The sequence below is a fragment of the Microcaecilia unicolor genome, chromosome 3, assembly GCF_901765095.1.
Source record: "Microcaecilia unicolor chromosome 3, aMicUni1.1, whole genome shotgun sequence".
Taxonomy (NCBI): domain Eukaryota; kingdom Metazoa; phylum Chordata; class Amphibia; order Gymnophiona; family Siphonopidae; genus Microcaecilia; species Microcaecilia unicolor.
This window is the reverse complement of record NC_044033.1, coordinates 142,102,284-142,116,703: the sequence shown is the minus strand read 5'-3', so window position 1 is coordinate 142,116,703 and position 14,420 is coordinate 142,102,284. Positions and strand designations below refer to the sequence as shown.

At 42.4% G+C, this 14,420-nt stretch overlaps 1 protein-coding gene across 1 annotated transcript in view; it reads left to right on the top strand.

The window, feature by feature from the left end:
- Nucleotides 1-13,676, top strand: part of WDR64 (WD repeat domain 64) — a 205,136-nt gene extending 191,460 nt beyond the window's left edge. The window contains 2 exon segments of the mRNA XM_030194685.1: nt 1,364-1,450; nt 13,515-13,676. Of these exon segments, the coding sequence (XP_030050545.1) occupies nt 1,364-1,450; nt 13,515-13,676 (249 nt within the window).
- The last annotated feature ends 744 nt before the right edge of the window (nt 13,677-14,420 follow it).

Here is a 14,420-nt window from a genome sequence, read left to right as displayed (position 1 = left end):
CCTTATGTCTGTAGGCTAAAAGTGTGTTTGGTGTTCAAGATTTCTTCATTTTGCTCTTTGCAATGCAATTTGTGTTTGAAGAGATATAAGTACATAAGTAATGCCACACTGGGAAAAGACCAAGGGTCCATCGAGCCCAGCATCCTGTCCACGACAGCAGCCAATCCAGGCCAAGGGCACCTGGCAACCTTCCCAAATGTACAAACATTCTATACATGTTATTCCTGGAATTGTGGATTTTCCCCAAGTCCATTTAGTAGTGGTTTATGGACTTGTTCTTTAGGAAACCGTCTAACCCCTTTTAAACTCTGCTAAGCTAACTGACCTCACCACGTTTTGAGTTGTACCACTTATACATAAAAGCACCACCACTTATACATGCAAAACCCCAAAGTGATGCCACTCATTTTGTGTACATATATTTTATAAAAATCTCTACATTCAGAAGCCCTCTATAAATTACTACCACAGTATTGCATGCATGGACCTAAATATCCATTTTTCCTACACAAAATCGGTCTTATAAGCAGCAGCATATATTTAATGGCACAGTTTATAATGGATAATATCGTTGAATCTGCGAATAAAGTTAAGCACTGACTGGGGTAGGAGGGCCAAATGTTCAGGACAGTGTATGATGGGGTCAGGCTGTGGGGATGTGACTTACCAGGGACATGTGGACTGAACAGTCACTGCCAGTGAATTTCACAGGGGTGTCCGCTAAGATGCATCTTAATTTAAAAATACACCTGTTCGTGCCTTGAATGCAAAGCTGGAACGTGAGTCAGGAATTAAATAAATAGACTCCTCTTTAGCAACAAGTAAAGTATGTGGCCAGCTGTACCTACCCAAGGGGTAAGTGACAAATCAACAAATATTTAGATAAGCACTCCGCTCCATGGATAAATGCTTCTTATCTGTTCCCTTCTCCACTACTGCCAACTCTAGACTTCGCGCCTTCTGTCTCGCTGCACCCTACGCCTGGAATAAACTTCCTGAGCCCCTACGTCTTGCCCCATCCTTGGCCACCTTTAAATCTAGACTGAAAGCTCACCTCTTTAACATTGCTTTTGACTCGTAACCACTCGCCTCCACCTACCCTCCTCTCCTCCTTCCTGTACACATTAATTGATTTGATTTGCTTACTTTATTTCTTGTCTATTAGATTGTAAGCTCTTTGAGCAGGGACTGTCTTTCTTCTATGTTTGTGCAGCGCTGCGTACGCCTTGTAGCGCTATAGAAATGCTAAATAGTAGTAATAGTAATAAGCAACAAAGAGTTAAAAGATGAACAGTGCTAACACAAATCATTGTACTGGTAAACAAATCAAGTAGACTAACTGTCTTTTCTTTTCTTCATTAAGTTTCCAAATATAAAGTTAAACTACATACCACCATCTTGTGTAGAAGCATATAAAGAGTATGAATGCAGTTCCACTGTTTCTAAAAGGGTAAGCTGTTATGTTATTATTTTATCTTCATCTTACAGCAGTTTGTAGAAGTTTGATAGTGTGTTGTATGCTGTCTTTGGGTGCTTCTTTCAAAGCATCTGAAAAAAAGTCAAAATAAAATCAATAAGGCTGCAAGTTAATTACAGTTAACTATGCAATTAAAGCATTAATCATGAACTGTAATTTAAAAAATTAATCATGATTAAAGAATTTAATCATATTGCAGCATCTCCTGTCTCCTCCAAACATCTCTTCTGCTGTTCCACTCCAGATCCCTGTCCTCAGGATGATTCAGCATCTTTCCTTCCAACCAGTATTCAATATCACCCCCTGCACATCAGCCTACCTTAAAAATGGTCTTGTGTTGGTCCCCAGCAGTAGCAATGGTGCACATATGCTCCAAAGCTTTCCCTTTGGTCCGTTCTGCTCCTCTGATATCACTTCCTGTTTTTGCATGGGTGGGATGGGTCAGATGGAAAGCTTCAGACCTGGCCATAGGCAGCCACTGCCTGGACCTAAATATCCATTTTCCCTACACAAAATCAGTCTTATAAGCACCAGCATATATTTAATGGCATAGTTTATAATGGATAATGTCATTGAATCTACAAATAAAATTAAGCACTGAACAGAAGACCTCCTTGAAGATACACTGGGGGGAGAGGGGTATTAAGAGGGGGCAGATGCAAAACCCTGAATGGGGGGAGTGGAGTAAGCTGCAGACTTGCAAGCAGAACTGGAGGGGTCACCAGTGGACACTATTGCCAAAGCAGTAAACTCAAGCAATCACAAAAAGAACATTGTGTTGCTCACCACCAAGTTTGTGTTGCTGCTCATGAGGGTGGAGGGGAGGGAGTGTGAAGTGCTGAACAATAAGAAGAAGGGAGAGAGAAAGAGATAATGTGCCTGGGGGAAGAGAAAAGAGAAGGAAGGAAGAGAACAGGGAGATATGTTGGATCTAGGGGTGGGAGGAAGGGAGATTATCAGCCCTTTAGGGAAGGGAAGGGGGATGGGATTTGATATACTGCCATTCTATGGTTACAAAGTGGTTTACATATTATATACAGGTACTTATTTTGTACCTGGGGCAATGGAGATTTAAGTGATTTGCCCAGACTCACAAGGAGCTACAATGAGAAATAAAAACATAAATAGATAAATAAGCAAAGTTTGCGTGATTAATCACGCTCAAAAAGTTTTAATTGTGTGATTAATTGTGATTAAAAATTGTAAACGAAATGCAGCTTTAAAAATCATGTATTTGGCACTTTACCAATGTATATTAAATGGAAGATTTGAAAAAGAAAATCCATATAACTTTTGAAAATGGCACCTATTGGGCTCATTTTCGAAAGAGAAGGATGCCCATCTTTCGACATAAATCAGAAGATGGGTGTCCTTCTCACAGGGTTGTCCAAATCGGTGTAATTGAAAACCGATTTTGGACGTCCCCAACTGCTTTCTGTTGCAGAGACGGCCAGAGTTCAAGGGGGCGTATCGGAGGTGGGACTTGGGCGTCCTCGACCCATAATTGAAAGAAACAAGGACATCCCTGACGAACACTTGAAACGAGCTATTGTTTATCTCAAATTTGAGTACACAATAGGAGGGAACAACAAGGAGATTTTGTTGAGCATAATGTAGGGTGTGGGTGGAAGTGCAAGGAATGAGAACACTACTAAGAATGATGGAATAGCTATATAGAAAACATAATAGAATATAATATGAGAAAGTAAACAGTGTTCACTATAAAGTAAAGATGTAATGCCATCACATGTTTTCTTACCTAAGATGAGTTTTTCAGCAGCATATTGAATCAAATGTAATTGACATAGCTAAGAAGATGTTAGGTCTGAGAGTAAAGAATTACCATAGTCCAATCTAGAGAGAACAAGGGAGTGAACTGTCTTAGAGCTGTAGTATCTAAGATTGACTGAATAGAATGTAGTTGTTGCAAGATAAAAAAAAAATGATTTTTTGACAAGGTTAGAAAGATGTTTTATGGTTTATTAGATTTGATATACCACCTCTCATTATAAAATAGTGAGATGGTTTACAATAAAATCAAAAGTAAACTAGGAAATGAACTCTATTATATATAGTACAGAGAAACGAGAAGAGGAAATAAGGGTGAAAGTGGGAAAAGGGAAGAGAAAGAAGTGAGGGGAAGAGGAAAACACTGCATGACTTAGCATAGGCACCGATTGTGGGGCAGCATATCATGGCAGCAGAGCAGTCTTCTAACCCTGTGTCCCCCCACCAAATGCCAACTTGAAAAGGTAGGTCTTAATTTCTGCCTTGAACTTGGGATAAGAAGGTTCTGTTCGAAGGGAAGCAGGGAGTATATTCCAGAGTAATGGGGCTGCACAAAAGAAAGCAGACTGAAGCCTGGAATCCAAGAAAGCAAAAGAAACTGGGGGGGGGGGGGGGGGGGAAGAACAAATAACGAAGTGAGAGAAGTGTTCTTCCTTGGGCATGCGGGATTGTTAGTAATGAGAGATAGACATTATCAATGGTGACTCCTAGTAGTTTAACAGAATCACTCAGAGGAGTAGGATTTCCACAAATGGTTGGCACATTGTTTGTTAGTCAATCTGCGATAGTAACCAATTTAGCAGAAAGATCAGAGATAAAAGTGGGAGAGTTTGCATCAACAAAAAGGATCAGTTGGATATCATCAGCATATATGAAGTAATTTAATTCTAAGGACTGGATGAAGAGTTCAAGTGTTGCAAGATAAAATCGAGCGTGGTACCGGAAGATTGGAGGGTGGCCAATGTAACGCCCATTTTTAAAAAAGGTTCCAGAGGAGGTCCGGGAAATTATAGACCGGTGAGTCTGACATCGGTGCCGGGGAAAATGGTAGAGGCTATTATTAAAAACAAAATTACAGAGCACATCCGAGGACATGGATTACTGAGACCGAGTCAGCACAGCTTTTGTGTGGGGAAATCTTGCCTGACCAATTTACTTCTATTCTTTGAAGGAGTAAACAAACATGTGGACAAGGAAGCCGGTTGATATTGGGTATCTGGATTTTCGAAAGGCGTTTGACAAGGTACCTCATGAAAGGCTACAGAGGAAATTGGAGGGTCTAGGGATAGGAGGAAAAGTCCTATTGTGGATTAAAAACTGGTTGAAGGATAGGAAACAGAGAGTGGGGTTAAATGGGCAGTATTCACAATGGAGAAGAGTAGTTAGTGGGGTTCCTCAGGGGTCTGTGCTAAGACCGCTGCTTTTTAATATATTTATAAATGATTTAGAGATGGGAGTAACTAGCGAGGTAATTAAATTTGTTGATGACACAAAGTTATTCAAAGTTGTTAACTTGTGACAGGATTGTGAAAAATTACAGAAGGACCTTACGAGACTGGGAGATTGGGCGGCTAAATGGCAGATGACGTTTAATGTGAGCAAGTGCAAGGTGATACATGTGGGAAAAAAGAACCCGAATTATAGCTATGTCATGCAAGGTTCCACGTTAGGAGTTACGGACCAAGAAAGGGATCTGGGTGTCGTCATCGATAATACACTGAAACCTTCTGCTCAGTGTGCTGCTGCGGCTCAGAAAGCGAATAGAATGTTGGGTATTATTAGGAAAGGTATGGAAAACAGGTGTGAGAATGTTATAATGCCATTATATCGCTCCATGGTGTGACCGTACCTTGAGTATTGTGTTCAGTTCTGGTCGCCGCATCTCAAGAAAGATATAGTGGAATTGGAAAAGGTGCAGCGAAGGGCGACTAAAATGATAGCGGGGATGGGACGACTTCCCTATGAAGAAAGACTAAGGAGGCTAGGGCTTTTCAGCTTGGAGAAGAGATGGCTGAGGGGTACTTTCTGTCGTGCACCCAGCGAGAACGCAGTAGCCAGTTCCTCTTGCACATCCTCAGTTAAGGACTCCCATGGTAGGCTGGCAATATAATGTTTTAATTGGTGATAATAGAAAATATCTATTGGCATTAAGTAGGATTGATTTGCAGCTCCGCAAATGTTTTGATCTGTCCCTCCTCCGTTAAGGCCTACACCAAGTAAACCAGGCCTCTTCGACGCCATCTGTGAAAAGCGCCATATATTTGTCCAGGAGGAAAGTCTTGGTTACTACAAATAGGTAGGAATGGCGTTACTTTAGCTGAAAAATGGTGATGCCAGCAGATCCAGCACCACACTGCTCTAGCAGTCGGGAGGATGTGAGTGGCCTTTAGCACTGGCGGTACTTTTCCTCCTGCCGCATGAAGTAAATAACTGAAATGTATATCTCGGGACAGATTGGTCTCGAACACTGTGGGTGTAAAATCATGTGTGGAGCGAAACCAATCGTTGATATGCCTCATACCACTTGCAATTGTCAGATGTCGTAAATTCAGGAGTCCTAATCCTCCGTATTCCACCAGAGTTTGTAGGGTAGACAGTGTTAGTCTCGCTTTCTTCCCCTGCTAGAGAAATCTTTGCAGCATACGATTTAATTTTTTTTCATCTTTACTTCAAAGATACAGTGGTAGAATTTGGAAGGGGGGACAATCATCATATTGTACAAAGCTATCCGCCCCAAAAGGGACAGCGGGTATGCTTGCCACATCTGTAATCTCACACAGGTTTCAGTAAGCATTTTAGAAATATTCACTGCATATAGGTGACTAAGATCATTTGGAAACTTTACCCCTAAATACTTAATAGCATCACCCGCCCACGTTATAGTAAGGGCACCTCTCCAACAAAAGCTGTCTCTCTGTAGTACTGATAGGACCCGGGATTTTTGGAGATTTAACGTAAAGCCTGACAGATGACTATAATAAACAACTACCCGCAATAATATAGGTATTGATCTATCTGGATCTCTCGTTATTACCAGTGTCATCAGCAAATGCCAAAGTTTTCACCACCTCCCCACCCACCTCCACCCCTAACACCCCCTCCTCATTCCTCAGGACCCGCAACAAGGACTCCACCAAGAGCACAAACAATAGTGGAGACAGTGGACACCCCTGCCGCGTGCCCCAACGAACTGGAAAAGTGCCACTCCGCACCCCATTGACCAACAATGAGGCCTCAGGTCCTGTATAAAGAGTTTGTATTGCATTGTAAATCAACCCTGGAATCCCATAAATCATAGCACTCCAAAAAGGTATTCCCAATCCACTTTATCAAAAGCCTTTTCCACATCCAAACTCAATACTAGGCCCGACGACTTAGTTTGCTGACACTGTGCCATGGCTAGCAGCAAGCATCGCACGTTGCCACCAGCCTGTCGGTGCCGGAGAAATCCCACTTGCCGCCTGCCAATCAAATGGGGAAGCAGTCTAGCTAAGCGGTCCACTAACACCCTCGCTAGTATCTTAATGTCCACGTTTAGTAGCGAGATAGGCCGGTAGGCGTCCGCCTGATCACCCGGTCTCCCCAGCTTTGGTATCAATGAAATCAGGGCTGTATTGGCATAAAGTGGGAATTCACCTTCATCTATCACTTGTACATAGTACGCCAGTAGCAGCCCCAAAAATGAGGGGGGTACTAACTTGTAGAACTCTCCCGTGTACCCATCTGGTCCAGGTGCCGAATTAAGGGCTACATTTTTAATGACCTCCTGAAGTTCTTTTCCAGTAATGGAGCTTTTTAGTTCCTCTATTTCCTAGGAATTAAGATGCGGCAGACCTACTCGTGTCAAGTAGCTACTCAGGGTGGGGAGTGATGGATTTACACGTCCTTCATACAATTTGGCAAAATATCTAGTAAAGACCTGCTCTATCTCCTCACTCTTATTCCGCACCGAACCTGTGTGGTCTTTTATAGCAGTTATTGTTCTACTGGCTCCTCAGGACTTAACAAGGCGCGCTAATAGTGATCCCGCTCTGTCTCCAAACCTCTGGAGTTTGTATTTTTGGTAAAGGAGGGACCGAGTGGCATGCTTATGTAAGAGAGAATTTAAAGCTACTTGCACCACCTGCAGCTATTCCCGTGTATTCGCATTTGGTGTCTTTATATACGTTTTCTTTGCTTTTTTTAGTTTCAATTCTAAGTGTAAAATTGCTTTAGCCTGTTTCCTATTACGGGCCTGTACATAAGCTATTATGTCACCTCTCAAAACATCTTTAACTGTCATCCAAAAGAGGGCCAGGTTCTCTCTGTGCTGCTCATTAAAGCGCATGAACTCGCTCCATCTTAAAAGAAGGTATTGAGCAAACTCTTTATTGTGATAAAGGTAAGCTGGAAACCGCCACCCTGTTTTAGCCTGATAGTACTCCAGAGCTTCTATGTCCGCCCACACTAGGGGGTGGTCTGAAATTTCTTCAGGGCCTATACCTGTGGCTAACACCCAAGGAAACACTGTCCGATCCACTAGTATATAATCTATGCGGGAGAGGGTGCTGTGTTCTCTAGATAAGTGCATAAAATCCCTCTTTCCTGGGCGCAGGGACCTCCAAGCATCAATCAAATTCAGTGTGCGCATAAAGGAGGGGAGGGCCCTAGCCCGGGTTCTGCCCTGTGGTGCAATCCTAGGCACCGAACAATCTAAAGATGGGTCTGAAACTAAATTAAAGTCTCCTAAAACCATCAACTTAAGTGAATGATACGGGGCGCAAAGTTACATAAGTATTGCCATACTGGGAAAGACCAAAGGTCCATCAAGCCTAGCATCCAGTTTCCAACAGTGGCCAATTCAGGTCACAAATACCTGGCAAAATCACAAAAAAGTACAAAACATTTTATACTGCTTATCCCAGAAATAGTGGATTTTCCCCAAGTCCATTTAATAATGGTATATGGACTTTTTTCTTTAGGAAGCCGTCCAAACCTTTTTTAAACTCCGCTAAGCTAACCGCCTTTACCACATTCTCAGCAACGAATTCCAGAGTTTAATTACACGTTGAGTGAAGAAAGATTTTCTCTGATTCGTTTTAAATTTACTACATTGTAGCTTCATCGCATGCCCCCTAGTCCTAGTATTTTTGCAAAGCATAAACAGACACTTCACATCTACCCGTTCAACTCCACTCATTATTTTGTAGACCTCTATCATATCTCCCCTCAGCCACCTTTTCTCCAAGCTGAAGAGCCCTAGCCGCTTTAGCCTTTCCTCATAGGGAAGTCGTCCCATCCCCTTTATCATTTTCGTCGCCCTTCTCTGCACCTTTTCTAATTCCATTATATCTTTTCTGAGATGTGGCGACCAGAATTGAACACAATATTCAAGGTGTGGTCGCACCATGGAGCGATACAAAGGCATTATAAACATCCTCATTTTTATTTTCCATTCCTTTCCTAATAATACCTAAAATTCTATTTGCTTTCTTAGTGTCACGACTGTGGTCGTGATCCCTCTCTGACTCACCTTATGCCCCGATGGTCAGCTGCTGAGCTGGCTACTGTCTGCATTGTTTCTTTCCTGTGTGTTTCAAGCCTCACTTTGGGTTCAGTGTATTTCCTGTCTCTGTCCTGTAGGGTTCCACTTCCTGTGTATTCCAAGCCCCACTTTGGTGTTCAGTTTTCTGCCTCTGTCCTGTAGGGTCTCCACTTCCTGCGTGTTGCCTTCTGCTTCAGACAAACAACAGAACTGCGGCTGAAGGCTGAACCTAGCACACAAACAGACAGAGAAGAACAGAAGCAGAGGAGCACACAGGCACCCTAAACAAGGAATCAAGACAGAAGTGCCCTCAGGCACCCAGGCTATGAACAAGGCAACAAAAAATCAAGACAGAAGTGCCCACAAGCACACAGACTAGAACAAGGTAGAGAAGTGCTACACTGCACACGGACTAACCTGGAGACCTTTGGCATTGCAAAGGCACTGAATGAAAGTGCACCACTTCCTTATAAACAGGACGGAGGCAGGAAATACACTGAACCCAAAGTGAGGCTTGAAACACGCAGGAAGTGGAGACCCTACAGGACAGAGACAGGAAATACACTGAACCCAAAGTGAGGCTTGAAACACACAGGAAAGAAACAATGCAGACAGTAGCCAGCTCAGCAGCTGACCATTGGGGCATAAGGTGAGTCAGAGAGGGATCACGACCACAGTCGTGACACTAAGAAAGCAAATAGAATTTTAGGTATTATTAGGAAAGGAATGGAAAATAAAAATGATTATGTTATAATGCCTTTGTATCGCTCCATGGTGCGACCACACCTTGAATATTGTGTTCAATTCTGGTTGCCGCATCTCAAAAAAGATATAATGGAATTAGAAAAGGTGCAGAGAAATGTAGTAGATTGGTGAGGCAAGATTTCCCTTCACTAAATCCATGTTGACTATCAGGATTATTTTCAAAACAGAAGGGCGTCCATCTTCCGACACAAATCGGGAGATGGGCGTCCTTCTCTCAGGGTCGCCCAAATTGACATAATCGAAAGCCGATATTGGGCATCCTCAACTGCTTTCTGTTGAGGGGCGTTCACAGGGGCATGTCGACACCATAGCGAAGGTGGGACTGGGGCATGATTAAGAGATGAGCGTCCTCGGCTGATAATGGAAAAAAGAAGGGTGTCCCTGATGAGCACTTGGCTGACTTTACGTGGTCCATTTTTTTCTTACGACCAAGCCTCAAAAAGGTGCCTGAACTGACTAGATGACCACCAGAGGAAATCGGGGATGACCTCCCCTTACTCCCCCAGTGGTCAACAATCCCCTCTCACCCTTAAAAAAAACTTTAAAAGTTTTTTTGCCAGCCTCTATGCCAGCCTCAAATGTCATACCCAGCTCCATGACAGCAGTATGCAGGTCCCTGGAGCAGTTTAAGTGGGTGCAGTGCAGTTCAGCCAGGCGGATCCAGGCCCATCCCCCCTACCTGTTACTCTTGAGGTGGTACATGTGAGCCCTCCAAAACCCACCCGAAACCAACTGTACCCACATGTAGGTACCCCCCCCCTTCACCCCGTAGGGCTATGGTAGTGGTATGCAGTTGTGGGGAGTGGGTTTTGGGGGGCTCAGCACCCAAGGTAAGGGAGCTATGCACCTGAGAGCAATTTGTGACATCCACTGCAGTGCCCCCTAGGGTGCCCGGTTTGTGTCCTGGCATGTCAGGGGGACCAGTGCACTATGAATTCTGGCTCCTCCCACGACCAAAGGGCTTGGATTTGGTCATTTTTGAGATGGGCGTCCTCGGTTTCCATTATGGCCGAAAACCGGGGACAACCATCACTAAGGTTGACCATCTCTAAGGTCGACCTAAATGTTGAGATTTGGGCGTCCCCAACCGTATTATCGAAACGAAAGATGGACGCCCATCTTGTTTCGATAATACAGGTTTCCCCGCTCCTTCGCGGGGCCGTCCTGCGAGGACACCCTCATGAAAACGTGGGCGCCCCGTTCGATCATGCCCCTTTTTGTCTCATTAATCCATGCTTATGCATATGCTCTGTAATTTTGTTCTTAATAATAGTCGCTACCATTTTGCCCGGCACTGACGTCAGACTCATCGGTCTATAATTTCCCAGATCTCCTCTGGAACCTTTTTTAAAAATCGGCGTTACATTGGCCACCCTCCAATCTTCCGGTACCACGCTCGATTTTAAAGAAATTACATATTACTAACAATAGCTCCACAAGCTCATTTTTCAGTTCTATTGGTACTCAGGGATGAATACCATTCAGTCTAGGAGATTTGCTACTCTTCAGTTTGAAGAACTGCCCATTATATCCTCCAGGTTTAATGAGAATTCATTAAGTTTCTCCGACTCTTCAGCTTTGAATACCATTTTTGGCACCGGTGTCCTACCCAAATCTTGCTCGGTGAAGGCCGAAGCAAAGAATTCATTTAATCTCTCCACTAAGGCTTTGTCTTCCCTGATCGCCCCTTTTACTCCTTGGTCATCTAGCGGTCCAACCGATTCTTTTGCCAGCTTCCTGCTTTTAATATACGTAAAAAAAATTTTACTATGTGTTTTTGCCTCCAACGCAATCTTTTTTTCTAAGTCCCTCTTAGCCTTCCTTGTCAGCGCTTTCCATTGTCCTTATGCTGTTTCTTATTATTTTCAGTCGGTTCCTTCACCTCACTTTTTAACCCGCTGGCTGTTGTTTGGTCTTCTGTCCTCCTATTTGATTCAAGGCTGTCGTTAATATACAATGCTACCCTTCCACCAATTCGATCCACCCTATCACTACAATATAATTTGTACCCCGGTATGACAGTGTCTAACTGGTTATCCTCCTTCCACCAGGTCTCAGAGAGGCCTATTACTGTATATCTAATTTTTCATTTAGTGCAATATATTCTAACTCTCCCATCTTATTTCTTAGGCTCCTGGCATTCACATATAGACATTTAAAACTATGTTTGTTGTTCCTATTTACATCATGCTTAGTATTTGACAGTATTAATTTGCAATCTTTTGTCTGTTTTTTATTTTTATTTGACACCTGATCTACTACAGTCTCTTTTGCGACCTCACTATCAGGATACCCTATCTTCCCTATTTTGGTGATATCTTTGAAAGATACCTAATCCCGAACCATGCACTTTTGAGCGACTGTGGGCCTTCCCCCCGTTTCACTTCTCATCTACCTGCTGGCTATTGCCATCTCCCTCTCATTCCCTTTCCAGCACTCCCATTGCCCCTTGTGTCTCTCCCTTGCCTAGTCTTCTAAACCCATCCCCCTTCTTTAACCTACTTGCTTAGTCCCCCAGTCCCATTCTCTATACTCACCTTCTTAGCCCTCATCTATCCTCCACTGCATCTCATCACCATATCAGTCGCAGCTCCATCCCTGTTTATCCTTCCTTCCTTTGCCTCCAAGGCCATTTCACAGCCTCACTCATTCTCCCAACCCATCAATACACGGTTCCACTCATATCTAAAACTATCAAGAGTTCAGAATACGCTTACTAGATTAGACTATATATTATAAACTCTTTCTGGCAGTCACAGAAGCTGTTATATGCCCAGAAGTAGTTTCAGATCATGCGATGGTCTGGATTGATCTGGAGGCATCCTATAGTTATCATGCTATTAAGAGGTGGTGCTTTCCAACATATCTGGCACACAACAAAGATTTTCAAACATATTTGAGGTTGCGATGGGAAGCATTTCTTGCCCATAACCAACATATAAATAATCCTCATTTTGGGGTACCACGAAGGCAGTGATGCAAGGAGAAATAATAGCCTACACAATTACTAGATGTAAAAAATAATGGTGAACATTAGGAATATGAAAACGATATTGCAACGGGCAAAACAAGCTTATGTGCACTCTTCCATCCTTCAAAACTAATGAACTTGTCCACTCAGATTACCTTAAAATCACTTATCCATTAACACACACACACACACACACACATATATATATATATATATACAGTATATATATATATATATATATATATATATATATATATATATATATATATATATATACATAATATAACTGCCTTATTAGAAACACTAAACACAAACTTCGACTTTAGAAAGCATACCCACTTATTTAACATTTACTAGCCCTCAAGTGGTTATGTATTTCAAATGTCCATTGTATTTGAAGAGATGGGAGGAACATAAACTTTATAAACTGTTGCAGACATATATATATATGGGGTGATAAAAAACCTTGTTTGTCATTGACCTTGATACAGATACCAAAGTCACATGGTGGGATGGGCTTACTCAACATTAGGTACTTCACTGTGGCAAGTGGGATGCGCAATATTAATTTATGGAATATTTTTCTCTAACCCAAGTAGAAACTAAATTGATTCCAGCCATCCATTTTAGTCATATGCTCCATTCTGTAGCCAGAATGTCCCCCCCCCCCCCCCCCCATACATTTTCTCAATATCCTCTGCTTAAATCTACAAGAGCAGTGTGGTGTTGGGTGTGTCGCAGACATCAGTTTTCTGCATCAGTGATGCCTTATTTATTAATTAGTAATAATCCGAATTTCCCAGCAGGATGGGGAAGAAGTGTGTTTACCCAGTGAGCAGAGAACAGCTTGCAGTATTTAGTGCACGCGGTCACCATAGAAGACCGAATTAAATCATTTGAATCTCTGTGTCAGGAGTATCGCCTGCTTCCCTCGTATTATTTTGCATATCTATAGCATAGACATTATGTTTCTTCCCTATGCTGGACAGATCTCAGAGAGGAAGTACAAGAAACTGTTGGAAGCTTATACCCTTGGAGTGCAGCTGAAAGTACCTTTGGCTTTCCACCATCAATATCTCAAAGACACGACCCCAGACTGGGATTATAAAAGGCTGGCGGGATATATAAAATACAGAAATCTGAGTAATTGAGAGAGATGTTGTACAAATTTGCTCCGAGAATTCATACCTCTCCATCTCGAGCATTTCAAGCATCAGTATCTCCAAGTGCAGCCTGTCTAAAGTGTCAGTGGCCAACAGAAACTCTTGGACATATGTTTTGGCATTTCATAGAGGTTATCTGGTTTTGGAAAATAATATTTACATTACTTGATACCTATTGGGGTTGTACAGTCACTGGAGATCCTCTTATTTTATTTGGACATTTTTATTTGGACATTTGCACTGCCCCACTACCTCCTGGATTTATACATTTTCTCAGTAAGGCAATATTCTTTGGCATCAAGACAACATTATATTGACTGGCCACCATTCAGAAATGGAGATCATTGCTCTTCTATCAAATGTGGCTGGAGAAGCAGGGAAATGAGGGAATAACTTCCTTTGACAATGAGCCTGGAAATCATTTTCAAGAGACCTGAGAGCCCTTTTTGCTTACGCTTTCATCAAAAGCACGTAGTTACTTATTGAATTGCTGAGAGTTCAGTATTATTCTGTGTGATATGTACTTTTGGAAGGAGATGCCTCAATGGGAGGGGGGCTAATATAAGCGTAGAGGGAAGGGAGGATTGGGGGGGGAGTTAAAGGTAGTTTTCGTGATGTTATAGCGTTTTCCATCTGTAAACTGAATATATCCTGTAATATTTTTTACTTGAACATTGAAAATTAAAAAAAACAGATTTAAACATAGTTTAAAGAGATATACACATCTGGTAG